Genomic DNA, 16,268 nt, shown 5'->3' with positions numbered 1-16,268 from the left:
GAATTTAAAGTTTTGAACAGTTTTTGTTTCTATTGAAAACAGCCTGCGTGTGTTCACTCAGTGAAAGCAACTCCCATCCACACAGCTGTGGCGGCGGAGGGATACCACTGCCTGCATCCGCGCAACGCTGCGCCTACAACTGGAAAGGAAGGATAGAAAAGAAAACAGAACGTACACACTTGGACTAAAATTATTTAAAACGCCCCAAAAATTCCTAAACTCCGAGTCAAAGTATAAAACGAAACTAAAAATGCGTATAATCGCTCGATAAAGCCAGCTGAGAGCCGGGTTTCCTCTCACAGCCAGCTTTACAGTTTGAGTCCATTGTGTTGGCCAAATGGGAAGAGAGAAGGAGGATGCGCACTACTTCCCGACGCGCACTGACATTGTTCTAGAGTGCTCCACGATCAGGGCCATCTTTGGTCGTCCTCGCCGGTGACAGTGTGGACAGTTTATTCCATTGGTCATTAATGCCTAATGATTAATAAATAATATTCCACTTTGAACGAGCCGTTTAGAGCACGCGGGCAGAAAACAGGGAGCCGAGCAGCCCGGTTTTTGTGGACTCACGGGTGATTCTTTCCTTCAATACCCTTCATTTCTCAAGGCAAAAAGAGGGCGAGACGGGAGAGGCGGTGATACAACATGGATGAGGAATATGATGTGATCGTTTTGGGCACCGGACTCACAGTAAGTAGTCAAGCCTCATTTGCAGAGAGACAAAAAACAGATTGTGTGAGCTTCCATTTTTATTGCAGCCGTTTTATCCTCTTATCTTTCCCGAGCCGTGAACGCCTCCTGCATCCCCCTGTGTGCTTGTGACATTACAAAATGATGATAAGAGAAATGTGACCAAATGTACTTCGACCTGTTCGTGCATGACAGGAAGCAAACATGACGCCCGGGAGTTATTTTATTGTCCTCACAGCCGGCTCCAGCGTTGTGTTACACCCTGTAGCATCTTTTAGGCGTAACCCCAGTGTGTCATGGTCCTCTTTGCACAGACAGGCCTCCATCCTGAGGTTGGCGCAGGCCTGAGCACGGGTTTATTAAATGACTGAGCCCCTTCACTGCTGCTACACTCGCCGCAATTGCCTCCACTTACACACCCAATGCGGCAGAAACACGCCACGGTGCATTTGTGATGTTAATCGAGGGTTCAGGCGCATTAAAGTCGACGTTTTGTAGTTTTATAACAGGTATCAAATATCATTTCTGTCAATGAGCAGCCACGATAGTCAGTATTTAATGATGTGATAATGTCATGCGGATATTGCTCTCAAGAACACACATTATTGCCATTATTTATTATTATTATTATCATTATTATTATTACAGTAGATACATATGGGTGAAACGGTTTATTCGCGCATGCGCACACCGCTCCTTCTGCCCTCCCTGCAGCCTTCTGTGAACATCTCTTAACTTGTATTCATGTCTTCTATTAAATCTGCCTCTCTCCTTTAAAGACAGCTCCACCCTCATTTTTCAAATTGATGGTGATGTTAAATCTTGTGTCACACAGGAATGCATTCTGTCCGGGATCATGTCCGTGAACGGGAAAAAGGTCCTGCACATGGACAGGAACCCCTACTACGGAGGCGAAAGCTCCTCCATCACCCCTCTGGAGGAGGTAAAGGGCTCCTGGGATCTATAAAAGCCAATCAATACATTTTATATCCCTCAGTACATCTCATTTTACTTCCAGTGCCATTGTGCATCAGCTGCCGTCTTCATTTGCTCATCCAGCGTAATGCTTTAGCTTCTGTCAGCTCCATAGATTTCATCATCACAGGATGTTGGTTATGTTTCTCATCACTGACTTTACTTTTTTTTTTCTTCCCCACAGCTGTACAAGCGCTTCAACCTTCCAGATAGCCCGCCCGAGTCGATGGGCAGAGGACGGGACTGGAATGTTGACCTCATCCCCAAGTTTCTCATGGCCAACGGTCAGTGCCGCATCACTGAGTTTACATGTAAAGGAATGAATAAAACTGACTCTGGACAATTGGTACATTATTAGGATGTCTTTATGCTTTTAAGGGAGAATGTCTGATGCTAAATAATGAGGTGTAACATGTGTCCGTCTGTGTGACTGCAGGTCAGCTTGTGAAGATGCTGCTATACACAGAAGTGACACGGTACCTGGACTTCAAAGTCGTGGAGGGAAGCTTTGTGTACAAAGGAGGAAAGATCTACAAGGTGCCGTCGACCGAGACCGAGGCACTAGCTTCAAGTAAGCCGCTCAAACACGTCTAAGATATCAAGAGTAATTGAATCACGTTTAAGTCAGGGTGTTACATCATAACGCCTCTGTTTGAATTCACAGATCTGATGGGAATGTTTGAGAAGCGAAGGTTTCGGAAGTTCTTAGTCTTTGTGGCCAACTTCGACGAGAATGACCCGAAGACCTTCGAGGGCGTGGACCCCAAAACCACAACGATGAGGGATGTTTACAAGAAGTTTGACCTCGGCCAGGATGTCATTGACTTCACCGGCCACGCCCTGGCCCTCTACAGGACAGATGAGTAAGATCAACAGCAGGATGTCAAACATCAGCGAGTCTTTTGTTAGCTGGGTTCATGACTTTTATGTAATTACTACAACTGTACCAGATGTTACTTCTTTTTTTACATTTGAAGCATCTATTAAGGTTTGAATTAAGCGCCCAATGTCGTATTTGATGACACATAACCCTTTTAAAAATTCTGAAACAAAATCCTCAAATTGAATAGCATGGTTCATTGGATTTAATGAGGTAGTCTGTGTTTATTAAATCAACTTTCTTTAATGAATAAATGTAATTTATGGTGCAGCTAGACCACCCTGTTGATACAGATGAATGCCTCCCTTTGTGTGCAGCAGGCAGAGGAGCAAACAGGTTTTTGGCCGCAGTAAATGCCAACAAATATGAATGGAAGCAGAATATTCTTGAGTTTTGGAAATTATGACATCTGTCTTTTTTCAATAAATTTGGACTTTTGGGCTCTGCAGCGCTCTAGATTATTGGAACTGTTTGGATCAGAAATAATCCTACACAGCCACCACTCTGGAATTGATTTCTAAAAATACTAATGGTAATAATAATAACTTTATAATAGAGCACCTTTCCCAGCATTACTAAGCACTTAACAATAAAACAATAATAAAGATAAGAAAACATGAACAAGATATAAAACAGGATAAAATAGTACAAATAGTAACAGTAAATAGCATCAGTTAAGGAAAAGCCAGAAGAGATTTAAAAGAGGTCACTGAGTTTGTCTGTCAGGGATCCACAGGCACAGCTGAGGATCCCTGACAGCAAACGCTCTGTCACCTTTAGTGACAAGTCGGGATTTTGGAACCATTAGTAAAGTCTTGTTTGAGGATCTCAGGCAGCGATCAGGCTCATAAGGGAATTAGCAGATCAAAGCTGTAGGCAGGAGCCTGACAATGCAAGGCTTTAAAACCTTAACATCAATTCTTAAACTCACAGGTAACCAGCAAGGGTTGATGTGATGTGGTGGCCTCTCTTAGGACAATTTAAAAGCCTTGCAGTCTTTGTTTCGCTCTCTGATGCTAAATAAAGTGTGTGCAGCAATCAAGTCTGGAGGAGATAAAAGCATGGATCAACGTCTCTAAATCTGTTAAATGTCTCAGTCGGGCAAAGCAGGACTGAAGCACCTCAGTCACCTGAGCATCAAAATAACACCTAGGTTATGGGCCTATTTTTTGATATTATTAGGTAGATCACCTAGACCGGTGGTTCCGAACTGGTTGGTCACGAACCAAAAGTGGGTCATGGGCCCATTTTGAATGGACCGCAAGTGACTTGCAATTGTGTCGAGTTTGTAAAAAGACACTTTATTTTAATGCACAGTACATTTCCAGTACAGAGCTTTTATTTTAAGTGCTGTTTCCTGCCGTAGAGTGAGTGACTAACGGACAGCTACTTGACAGAGATGGCAAAGTAGCTCAACGACATGGCCAACCTCAAGTATGACACTGAATGTTTTAAACAGTGAGACCTCGAAATAACGACCGCGTGGTTGGACTACATGGGAACCACAGACCTAGACTACTAGAGATTATTGATAGTAGTACTGGGACTAGAGGGGGTGATTCTAGTTGTTTCTGATTTGGAGTCTTTCAGCTGCAGGACATTTTTGGACATCCAGTTCTTACAGACATAGAGTTGCATATCATCTGCATAGCAGTAAAGTCTGTACTCTAATAATACTAAAAGTATTGGTGTAACATAATCTTTGTCTGCAACTGTGCAGAAATACCAAGGTTAAACAGAATGAATAGACAAAAAAAAAGTGGAATTCAGATGTCAGTGTTATGAATGTAGCTTCAAAGCTTCGAACTATATGGTACAGCCCTAATGACTAATATGCTCAAATGAAGGTTTAATAAAGCTCCAATGTAGTATCTGACTGCCTGATGTCAAATACAGCTCATTGTTTTAAATTGACCACCCAGCAATAAGTGTGCAGACTAAGATTTAGTTTTTGTCTGTCTGTCATTCTCATTCATTATCTTGTTCTCTGTTCTCCTTAAGCTATCTTGATGTTCCCTGTTTGGAGACGATCAATCGTATCAAGCTGTACAGTGAATCACTGGCGCGGTATGGGAAGAGCCCCTACCTCTACCCCCTGTATGGTCTGGGAGAGCTGCCACAGGGATTTGCCAGGTTAGTTTCTGTCTGTATATTACTTGTTAGATACAGCTCGTCTAAAATAGTAAATACAGAAGTGCAAACCAGCTCTTATTCGCTTGTCGTTTTAGATTGAGTGCAATCTACGGAGGGACCTACATGCTGAACAAACCAGTGGATGAGATAGTGATGGAAGGCGGCCACGTGATCGGAGTGAAGTCTGAGGGCGAGGTATGCTGATTTATTGTCCGCGATTATGCAGATTTATGCATCAGTCGTTAAGTTTATTCACGCAGAGCAGATAAGAAAATTAAGTCCTTTTTGTGTCATCGCCGCTGCAGGTGGCTCGTTGCAAGCAGCTCATCTGCGACCCCAGCTACATCCCCGACCGCGTGCGCAAGGCGGGTCAGGTGATCCGTGTGATCTGCGTCCTCAGCCACCCCATCAAAAACACTAACGACGCAAACTCCTGCCAGATCATCATTCCTCAGAATCAGGTTAACCGCAACTCAGGTAGGAATCATTGTCACCTTTAAAACTAATCAGCTCGATGCTGGAGCGCAGTTTGATGGAGCTTAGTTCTCAGAAATTTGAGCAGTACAATCAATAACAGAGATGGATTTTCTGTTAAATGTAATTGATTTGAAGCCCTGGAGATAACAAGGAGCCCTCTCACAGGGACAGATGAAGCAGTGTGTTTCAGAGCAACATGCAGATTTCAGTCCTCCCTTTTTTCGTAACTCTTACAGCAGCTATAATCAATGTTCTTACACCAACAATGGATCACTTGTATGTGAAAGGGGTCACTCATAATAACTCCACAGTTCCCCTCAGCTCTACGGAGTATTTTATCATCTTTCAGGTCCTTGTTTTGGTTTTCTGACCCCAAACTTTACAGCTGTGGTTCACTTTAACAGCTCTCATCAGCTTGTTTTCAGCAGAGAAGCTCTAAAATCCTGCAAGTTAGCGACTAGCTGGTGAACATAATGGAAAATTTAGCAGCTAAAGAACCAAACTAAAAGGAAAAGTGAATATTTGACTTAGATTCACCAGATGGCTAAAAACACGACTAGAAGCAACTGCTAATGTTGCTATCTGCTCCCTATCTGCTAACAAAACACCTTCTAAAGGAAATGTGTTTGTGTTCAGTTAATGGGTAACTCTGATTTGAATTACACCTCCTCGTAACCTTTCCGTCAATCCTCCAGACATCTACGTGTGCATGATCTCCTATGCTCACAATGTGGCAGCCCAGGGGAAGTACATTGCCATTGTCAGCACCACAGTGGAAACCAGCGAGCCCGAGGCTGAGATAGAGCCGGCCCTGGAGCTGCTGGAGCCCATCGACCAAAAGTCAGTCCCTCATTTACTGCTGCTTATTTCTGTGCCGTCAGGGTTATAGTTTAACAAACAAGCAGGGCATTAAAACTAAAAATGATGACAGTATATAGCTGGGTGTAGTTAACGCAGCTGTTTTTGGTGTTTTTTCAACAGGTTTGTGGCGATTAGTGACCTTTATGAGCCCACAGATGATGGTACTGAAAGCCAGGTAAGACAAAAAACAAAATGTAAATGATGTCACTCTACCTCTTTGGTTGTAAATGAGATATCTCAGTAGCTATTTAATAGACTGCAGTGAAATTTAGAAACAGATACTCATCGTACTCTGAGGGTGTATCCTACAGATCTTGGCGATCCCCTGACTTTTACTCTAGCAAAACCATGAGGATGACATTTTAAGTTTTGGGTGAAACAGCTTGACATCTATCGGATTGATTGCCATGAAGTCATTGCCACAGACATTTCGTGTCCTTAGAGCAGGGGTCGGCAACATTTTCTATTAGAGGAGTCATTATTGGCCAGAAAAAAGATAAAATCTGTCTGGACCTGCAAAACATATTTGAATAAAGGTAACAGCCTATTAAGTCTAAATTAGCAAATCAGCATTACAAACAGGTCTCATTGAGCATTCATTAATATGATTTTGCAGCGTTGGGGGTGAAAGCAAATTAATCCATCCATACGCTATTCAATCGTCTATTTTCCTCCAAGACTTTTTTTTTCAGATTTGGAATCCATAGCTAGCCTTGTAGGAGAGAGTCCACGCTAGCCACAGCTGTGAAGTTCAATAAAATTTAGAGGAAAGAGGCACCAGGTCGCAGACGTATGACGCACATTTTAGCTGATCAAATGTTAAAACATTTTTTAATTCGATATTTATAGGCTGCACATTTTTACACATGTAGAAAGCAGTAATCACTTTAGGGCTACAACAGTGACAAATGAAAATCTGAATGTTAAAAAATAACCTGTCAGAGTCACAGGGAGCCACTGAGAGGGTCTAAGGAGCTGCAGGTTGCCTTCCCCTGACCAAGGGGACAAAATATAATCGCTGATTTTTCTTTTAGCCTAGTCGTCAGAACAAAATGTTGGCATTGTACAATTCTGCAAACCATTTACATGTTACATTTGCACGTTTCATACGCATCACATCAATGTTTCTGAAGGGACGTAGTATGTGAGCTGACTTGGAGGGGATGGTGGATGGTGTGACATCTAGGCGAGGCACCTGCTAATCTGCACATCACTTTTAGAGACCAACAAACAACAAAACTGTTTTTGTTTTAGCAAACTGTTGCTGTTTTTCTAGTGGATTTTTAGCCAATAAACCTTGGTGATTTTTAGCAACGTGTTGCTGTTTTTCCACCGGGGATAGTGTCACCCAAGGCGGTGCTTTCTTAGCTAGCTATTGCTGTGGTTCCAGTGGGGATTGTGCCTCCAAACTGGGTATTTTACGCCAAAATGTGACCTTTTCTTAATAAACCAAGTGGTTTTTGTGCCTAAACATAACCACATGTCAACCACAGTAGATTGTTGCACATGTTCGCTACTTAATATCGTGCAAATGTAACATATCTGTGGTGTGCAGAAACATAAGTTGTCAACATTTTCTCTGCTGACTGGGTTGTCCCACCGGCCTCAGCATTGTGTTTAGTTTTAATTGGTGAAGAGAACATTCTAACAGGCTAAAGTGTTATGTTGAGCATGGTAAACATTTAACATCAGTATGTTAGCATCGTCACATTTAGAGCATTTAGTGCTGCGCCTGAGTTCAGCCCCAAAGCACGGCTGCAGATCCTCAGTCCTGTCATTTTACCGTCCGCAGGTTTTCGCCTCGAGGTCCTACGATGCCACCACTCACTTTGAGACCACTTGCAACGACATCAAGGACATCTACAAACGTATGACCGGGAGCGACTTTGACTTTGAGAACATGAAGCGCAAACAGAACGACGTGTTCGGGGAGGATGAGCAGTGAGCGGTAGAGAGGGCTTCCGAGAGAGAGGGCGGGGCCGGGAGAGGAGGCGGGGCGAACAGGGGCGAGAGAGGCGGCAGAGCCAGCGTTAGAGGGCCGGGGCTGCCTCAGGGCAGTCCTTTAAAAAAACAAACGGGTGGGAGTGTGGCGTAGAGGGTGTGTTTGTGGGCTCTGCCTGCCCTCAGCCGTTTGCCTCCTTTTCCTTACGTCCCTCTCTCTCTTGACAAACACATAAATGCTCACGAACACACACACACACGCTGTTCAAATACTCACACTCCTTATCTCTGTCACCGTAAAGCAGGGTTGATATGGTCTTTCATTCCATTGTAGAATTTACAGTATATTCATGTCTTAACTATTATCATTAGAGGTGAATTTATTACTTGTTGTTGGCGATTTTCAAGCATTTCATTCTTTCTGTAAAGTCTCTCTCCTCATATCAGAAGTCGGTTAGATGGAAGGAAGATTGACGGCATTGAGAGGTGTGGACGGCGAGCTCTGACATGAGAGATCTGTAATGGCTTAGTGTAGAATCCTCTGGAAGGGTCACCTCCAGTTGACATGCATGCATCTTTTACACAGTAGTATTGTACATAGACTCAAAGACGACACTGCGGTATGAAGGCTGGACCATTCCACGCATCGCTCCTGTCAACCCTGCTTTCACTTTTCTCTTTCTCGGTCTTTTACCTGTGTTACGTCAAAAGACGCCGCTCCTTTTGGCAAAATCTGTTCGGTCAGGCAAAAAAAAAAAAAAAAAAAAAAAAAAAATTACAATGTGATGAAAAATTACATATAAATGGGCTGTTCTGTCAACTGATAGTGCTCACTTTGCAATGCTGTTGTGTTCCCTGTGCTATACAGGCAAGCTAACCAGTGGCTATTAACTGTCACCCACCCCCACCCCACCCCCTCCAAAAAATACTGTTCCTTTGTTTATCTGTTCTGTGATGTCAGTTTTGAATTTGAATAGTTTACTTTCTAACATTTTAAATTATTGAAGAGTTTTATTTCTATATATTTGGTGCACATTTCACTGGCTGAAGTTATGAAGTTTACAGATCTGAGGTTGAAACTGTGGTCTTCAAGTTGGATGTTTTAAAAAAAGGGACGGAGCTAAAGAGTCAAAGAGAGGATTTTTCTAGTGTTAGGAGACTTTTTATGAAGTATTCTGGAAGATTGGGAATGAGTGAGGAAAACTGAAATTGATCTTGTACTTGCTGAGAGGTGAGGAAATGTGGCGCAGGGTAAAGAATGTATGTGGGGAACGTTTTGGACTTTGGAAAGTTTCACTTTTTAGTGAAGAGGGTGAAGACTGAAATTTCGGCTCATAGTGAAAGCACCAGATTGTGTCTTGGTTGTTTCAACCCTTGTGTATGTCATTTAGGCGAGTCATTCCCTTAGGGACTAAAACCTATGAAAAATTGTTAAATAGAGGAAAGAGCTGGAAACTCCCGTAACTTTAAGACTTTGTAGCAAAAAGGTGTGAAGCCACAGTTACAGGCGCCGCCCCACCAGAACGAACCGAGATGCTTTTATTTAGTTGTAGCCTTAATTCTGGTTCAGATGTCTGGGCCCTTTTCAAAAGCTTCGTTTCATCTAACCGTCAGTGGCAGGTCAGTCTAGTGCCAAAAATGGTGTCGCTATTATTGGCAAAAGTTGCTGACAATGTTGAAAGTGCAGTTTTTTGTGGTGTACGTTGCTCTGCAGATCTGAGTGAATACTACAGAAGGGATATTGTTTTCTATCAGGGCTGTCACTGTACACCTGAGTGGAGGCAGCTCCTCGTTTCTCTGCGGCGCACTCACACTCACTCACAGCCTGATCGATCTGCGGCTCGTTACACATCGACAACAAACAGATGAGACGCTCCAATCGCTTTCTACAAAACACCCGAGGCATCTTGCTTTATCCACCACGACAAATCCCTTAGCAACTCTAAACAAAGTCATGGCGTGTTTGGGGTGTTGACGTGTCTTATTGTTATGCTCTATTTATTTGAATTTCACTGACGTATCGTGGAAAGTTTTATGTCAAATGCTGATTATTGCTATGCTCTTAGATTATGTTCTGATGATTTAAGAAGAAGAAAAAAGGATTTTAAAAGTGATGCACATTGAAATTCTTTTTTTTTGTTTTTGTTTGTTATTTGCTGTGTCACCTTATTCAGTGATCATTCCAGTGTTGCATCATACTTTAATATGATTATTAGCATTCCTAAGAAACAGGTTTTGATGGAAGGAAGACAGCAACAAGTCAGTGGCGGAGCTGAAACTCTCTACAGCTGTGTGTTCACAACGGTTTTCACACTGTGCGTCATTCAACATTGTGTGTGCTCTTCATCCTGGAATTATATGATAAAACTGGAATACTGTTTACTCTTTGAACATCAATATATCTGAAGCCCCCCCCCCCCCCCCCCCGCCCTCCCTCAGCATCAGATACTCTCCTCTCTCTGTTTGTTTTTTTATTTATTGAGAAAAAAAAGCCTCTTGTGTGGTTGTACTGTTTTAATTTCCATCCAGTTTGGCCTTTTGGAAACCACTATTGACAATATCCCTTGAAATTGACAAAAGAAATAGTTCAGGCTGAGTAGTAGAAAACTTACTGTCCTTGTTTGATCACTAGTATGTGAACAATGCCTAATGTCTTGTGTAACAAATAAAATGAATTAAACTATGAATGAAATGATAGAAAAATAAAAAGCACATGGCAAACCTGGAAAGACCCTCGTCTTGTTTTGTCTCCTCTAAGATGCAGTGACAACACCCAGCTTTGCTTTGAGGGAGGATTATCTTTACATACATACATTAATATTTTATATACACTTTTACTAAAAAAAATACAACTTACAGAATGATACAGTTTTAATAATTACAAAGATCTGCATAATAATCATGAGGAATACTTTGTCTTTGAAGTCGAGAACAGAGTTGGTGTGCAGGACATTTTGGAGCGAGCGCAAACTGCTGCAGCACAAATGGACATTTTGTGGTTGCCATGCGAACAGGAGAACATCGTGTCTCTGTCATAGATACACAACACAGAGCCTGAATCCAAGTCAAATTCACTGACAGGGGAACAACAGCATCGTTCAGTCTGTCACTCTATCTGTCCAACCATACTTCCTCATCACTGTTTAACATGCAGCTTTCCCTCTTTTGTACCCACACCTGTGCTCCACCACTCCTTACAGAATGTTAGATAATGTGTCATTTTAGCCTCATGGAGTCCCGCTTCCTGCTCATCCTTTGTCCAATAACCGTGTCGTAATAATCGCTGTGACCTGAGCTGTGCAGCAGAGAGGCGACAAGGTGGAGCAGACTGGAGCTAGAATTACACATGATCCACCACGTAGCTCTCGTATGGATGACCCAGTAGTCTCTCTATGTCTGCCTTGGGCACCACCCAACACTTGCCCATGTGGCGTTTCCGCACCGTGTCTTTCAGCGTCTTGTCCTGCAAGGTGACCGGCATGTGCTCCGACCCCCACCTCAGGATGCCCCTGGCTGAGACCGCCTCATTGTGAGCGCCTCCATCCAGATAATCCTTCACCGCTGTTACCGTCATGTCAGTGTGCTGGAACTGGCCTGTGGGCAGATAAAAGACAGCAGAGGTGGAAAGTAACTAAGTGTTTTTACCAAGTTAAGTAACTAATTACAAAATTGAGGTACTTCAGTGTTATGCTACGTCTGCCTCACTACATTTCAGAGGGAAATACTGTTTTTTTTTTTACATTTATTTGAAAGCTATAGTTTCTAGTTACTTACAGTAAAGTTTACTTTTTAAGATTTTGCATATAAAATCTATCATACCTTTATGAATACAACACATTGTTTAAAGGCATACTTCACCCAAAAAGTGATCATTTGTATATCAATTTTTCACCCCGTGTTGTGCTGAATTTGTGATGAAAACTTAAGTCCTTTTTGGACAGAGATCCAGCAAAGAAGACCCTTCTTTACACCACCTTTGCTTTTTTCTACAGAACCAAACAATGCCGACATAATACTGTCCCAGTTTGTGTTTTTAGATAGTGTGCCCATCACGCAAAAAAGGCAATCCAAATCTGATCGAGCAACCTTGGGGCATGCTGGTGTGTCATCTCGCAACCCACAGGACTCGAAGGATGTGCCGTAAGGACCCTGGTGCCAGACACCACGGGCCATCCCCAGACTTCCTGTGTCCATATCTTGACATGTCAGAGCTATGTCCAAACTGTAGAGGCCCCACCGTGGATGGGCAGTACGTCTGGGGTATTGGCACGTCCCACAGATGCTCAGTCAAATTGGGAACTGGGGAATTTGGAGGCCAGGTTGATGCCTTGAGCTCTTTGTCATGTTCCTCAGGCCATTCCTGCAGTTTTTGTGGTGTGGCATGGCACATTGTCCTGCTGGGGGGCCACTGCCATTGGGGAGTGATGTTGCCATGAGGGGGTTTGCTTGGTCTGCAACAGTGTTTGGGTGAGTGGAGTGCGTCAAGTAACATCCACATGAATGCCAGGACCCAAGGTTTCCCAGCAGAACATTGCATTAACAAGATGATCAATGCAGTTCACTTCACCTGTTAATGGTTTAAATGTTTTGGCTGATCGGTGTATAACGTATGTGTCGGTAACACTTTAGTTTATTTCAGTCATTTTCCAGCTTATAATATACTGGTAGATAGACAGTATATAAACATTAAGATAAAGTTTTTTTAGTATAAAAAAAACAAACAAAAACAAAACAGGACTGAAAAAGTGTCGGCTGAAGCCTTAGCATGTAACACCTACCCTTTTAACATTCATTGTTTTTGTCAGCTGCCTTTAAATTATACAGAGCTAAGTATATAAACATTATATAGGCCTATTGTCTGCTCAAATATCCCAAGCACATTTTATGTACATTTTGGTGTTCATACTTAAGTTTTATATTTTTTAATCACTTTTAATCAATTGTGTTTACATTTTTTTTAAATCTATGATGCATATTACACACTTTGGCATAACATGACAATAACATGTACCGTCCCTTCTATATGGCAGATGATCTTGTCCTCTGCTCGGAGGGTAAGGAGCTCCCAGACCTTATTGTCTCTCAATTTTTCGGCTATTTTCAGTTGCTGTTCTTCCTCTTTGAGTTAGCTGCTAACTGCTTCTAGCTCCTTTTGTAAATTTCAGGGCAGTAGGTCGCAGACATAACATGTCATCAAAACGCCACGCCCGTCCTGTCCTGCAGGCTCACACTTTTTACACAGACGTCAATTTGGTGCTGTTACTACCTCTACGAGACAACTCTGTCCCTCCGTTTTATGTTTGTGCCTTTTATAGAGAAGGGCGAGGCGCCATAACGCAACATTCCTGTCTTGAACCGGCAGTGTTAAAGGGGATTTTGTTTTCTCGCATGCCTCCATGATGAACAAAGAATCCAAAAACTGAATAAAATTGAACTGAAGTTTAGGGGGGCCACATTAAACAACAGCAAAACTGCATCAAAAGATCTGTTTACAAACTCTCACACAACCCGTGCAGTGTAACCCAAGTCTGATTTATCCAGCTGAACACTCAGTACTTCCCCAACACATGCATGCACGACCTCTGTCAGAGTCTGTAAACGGATGTCTTGATATAGTAGGACAGTGAGTGATGTGTACTTACCCAGCAGGCCCTGGGTCGAGACAGACAGCCCCCGTCCGTCTGTGATGTAGAAACCCAGGTGAGCCATCTGCAGGTAGCTGGGGTGTTTATAGTGGTGGAACAGAACCAGGAAGCGCACATCCTTGGCCAGCTCAATCCAGCAGCTCCGATGGTTGTCCATAGTGACCGTAACGCCCTGCCTCATCACCGATCCCTGCTGGTTGATCGGAAGCATATCCCGCCCTTCCCCTTCCACCACTACAGCGTCCAGTGAGAGGGTGATCATGATGTCACCAGAGCCGCCTGTGGGTAAGGAAATGGTGAGCCGGTCGAAGTAGGTTCGGGAGCGCTCTTCTGCACCGTGCTTGGAGGGAGCACCCATCAGGTGGCCGTCGACGATGATCCCTTGAGGAGGAAGGAAACGTGGTTTCAGTGATAATCTTAAAAAGTCAAGGCTAACTGTGTGCATGTATATTTCTGCACTTATCTGAAATGATACATGTTATTTCTGAGCGTACCTCTCTCTGGGTCCTCCAACAGTCTGAGAACATCATTAGCTCTGCCGTCTACTGTGAAACAAAGGTTCTGATGCAGTTTCGGCAGCTGGACCACAAAATGAGGATCTCCATCAACTACAACAGAAAACACTGAGCATGAATACAACATGAGTACAGAAAATATTCAAAATAAATCTGATGGTGTAACTAAAAGAGTCATTCCAGGGAAACTGTTCAGATTGGACTTCGGAATTTTAGGATTTTGTGAGAATGTCAGAACTGCAACTGAACTTTTTTGCAAGCTTGGGCACTACGTTTCTGATGTTTATCCATTATATCCAGATATCTGTAAGGGGAAGGAAAGTTTCAAAGTTATATGGCCCAAATTCTCTCTGTGGTCAGAGCTAACACCACACTTAGCATGCAGCTAAATTTAGAAAATCATGTTTTATACAAATACATATTGAAAATTTAATCTTAAAAATGTCTTACGAATGTTTTTTGAGTGATGGGGTGGATATGCTTTGTTTGACAGAGATGGTTTTGAAAGAAAAACACCAAAAAATGTTCTAAAAGAAAATGTAAACTCAACAGCATTAATTTTCCCTTTTTAAACTTTTAAATGATCGAATTTCCTCTTAGTGATGTCACTTAAAGAAACAGTACAGTATTTTGGTGCAGAAATACATCGGTGTGACGAGGTGGAACATGATGCTTATGGACACACGTAAATCATGCTATTTTAATAAAAATATGCTCTTTTTTATTTGATTAACATATTTCCCAGGAAGCGGGAAGCAGTAATGCTCCCAAAAACAAAAAAACTGACATTTTTACAACATTTATTGCGTGTTACATCACATGAATGTGAGAAAAAGTCAGAACAAACATAAGAAAATAACTACAATTTAACAGAGGACAGTTAAAAAGAGAACAATTGTAATTATATTCATCAATTTTATTTTCCTTTAAAGGTCAATAGTGTCGCATTAAGAAGGATATGTTGGCAGGAATAATAAGTATGTTTTCTCTAGTGTATAATCACCTGAAAATAACAATTGTAGTGTTTTTGTTATTGTAGAATGAGCCGCTTTTATCTACATAGGGAGTGGGTCCTCGTTCATGGAGATCGCCATGTTCACTGCCATATTTCTACAGTAGCTCAGAACAGACAAACCAAACACTGGCTCTAGATCACGCCCCCGTCTGTGACAAACACTGTCAGAAAACACTGATTTGTAATGTAAAACTGCTTTACTCAGTGTTTTCAGTGATTTAAATTACCTAGTCTGTCTGCTCTGGAGACAAAGAGACCTCTGTGGATAATTCAGCTCCTGGTAAAAACCTCCTGAACGTCTGGATCAGAAAATAGCACATTAAAGCCCCTACAAGGAACTTAAATTTTGAGGTGATTTTGGCGACTCCGTGGACAAAAGCGGTAGTGTTTTGCCGGAATGAAGCCTACATTTCCCATGAGCTCTAGCGCGTATTGTCGTAAAGACGCTTACCTGGCTCGCGCATGTGTTTGTTTTGGGGATGAATGAAACAACAAGACGGGAAAACTTTGCTCCCGCTCCTATCGGGGATCCCAGCTCACCTCTGCCGCGCCCCAGCTCCACCTCTCCGGCGTAAGCGCCACCGCCACCAGGGTAAACGCAGTGGTCGGCTGGTAAGGCTGAAGGCCTGTTTGGCGAGCACTTCCACGGCTTCTTGGACTGAGTATGGAGCGGTGCCTCGCCTCTTTATTTCCCGGCACTTGCTGGACCCTGTCGACACCTGGCTGGTACCTGTCGTCAGCCCGGATGAGGAGTTCCAGCCCCGTGGCCCCTGCTCTCCTCGTCCCCGCTGGCGCAGGTTGAATCTGCGCAACCTGCGGCCTCTGTGTGTGGCTCCCCAGACAGCTAACGCCGTGGACCCGCCGGCTCCTGCCAGGATTGGGCTGGTAAATGCTAGATCGCTAGTGAACAAAACGTTTATCCTGAAGGATTTCCTGACTTCCCGAGGATTGGATTTTCTCTGTGTGACTGAGACGTGGCTGACTGTTGGTGAGTCCAGTGCTTTCACAGAACTTTTACCCGATGATTGCTGCTATTTTAACTCCCCGCAGACGTTGGGTCGAGGAGGAGGAATAGCGACTATTTATAAATGTAAGCAGCTAGGTAAGATGACGTGTGCCGTCTGAGTGCCGTAAAT

At 43.0% G+C, this 16,268-nt stretch overlaps 2 protein-coding genes across 2 annotated transcripts in view; one reads left to right on the top strand and one right to left on the bottom strand.

The window, feature by feature from the left end:
* Nucleotides 1–380: 380 nt before the first annotated feature.
* gdi1 (GDP dissociation inhibitor 1) lies at nucleotides 381–10,686 on the top strand. Its single transcript, XM_033628628.2, has 11 exons — nucleotides 381–690; nucleotides 1,526–1,633; nucleotides 1,850–1,949; nucleotides 2,102–2,236; nucleotides 2,330–2,528; nucleotides 4,547–4,678; nucleotides 4,774–4,873; nucleotides 4,984–5,155; nucleotides 5,851–5,995; nucleotides 6,137–6,191; nucleotides 7,809–10,686. Exons 1-11 carry the CDS (start codon nucleotides 646–648, stop codon nucleotides 7,959–7,961), a joined length of 1,344 nt encoding a protein of 447 aa, XP_033484519.1. The 5' UTR covers nucleotides 381–645; the 3' UTR covers nucleotides 7,962–10,686.
* Nucleotides 7,944–16,268, bottom strand: part of itih6 (inter-alpha-trypsin inhibitor heavy chain family member 6) — a 20,656-nt gene continuing 12,331 nt past the window's right edge. Inside the window, exons 15-17 of the mRNA XM_033628626.2 lie at nucleotides 14,097–14,210; nucleotides 13,600–13,983; nucleotides 7,944–11,551 (exon numbers count right to left, since the gene is read on the bottom strand). Of these exons, the coding sequence (XP_033484517.2) occupies nucleotides 11,298–11,551; nucleotides 13,600–13,983; nucleotides 14,097–14,210 (752 nt within the window). The 3' untranslated portion in view covers nucleotides 7,944–11,297. The remainder of the gene's footprint in view (nucleotides 11,552–13,599; nucleotides 13,984–14,096; nucleotides 14,211–16,268) is intronic.

This window comes from Epinephelus lanceolatus, chromosome 8 (genome assembly GCF_041903045.1).
Source record: "Epinephelus lanceolatus isolate andai-2023 chromosome 8, ASM4190304v1, whole genome shotgun sequence".
NCBI classification, from domain to species: Eukaryota; Metazoa; Chordata; class Actinopteri; order Perciformes; family Serranidae; genus Epinephelus; species Epinephelus lanceolatus.
This window is presented reverse-complemented; position numbering and strand designations above follow the sequence as displayed.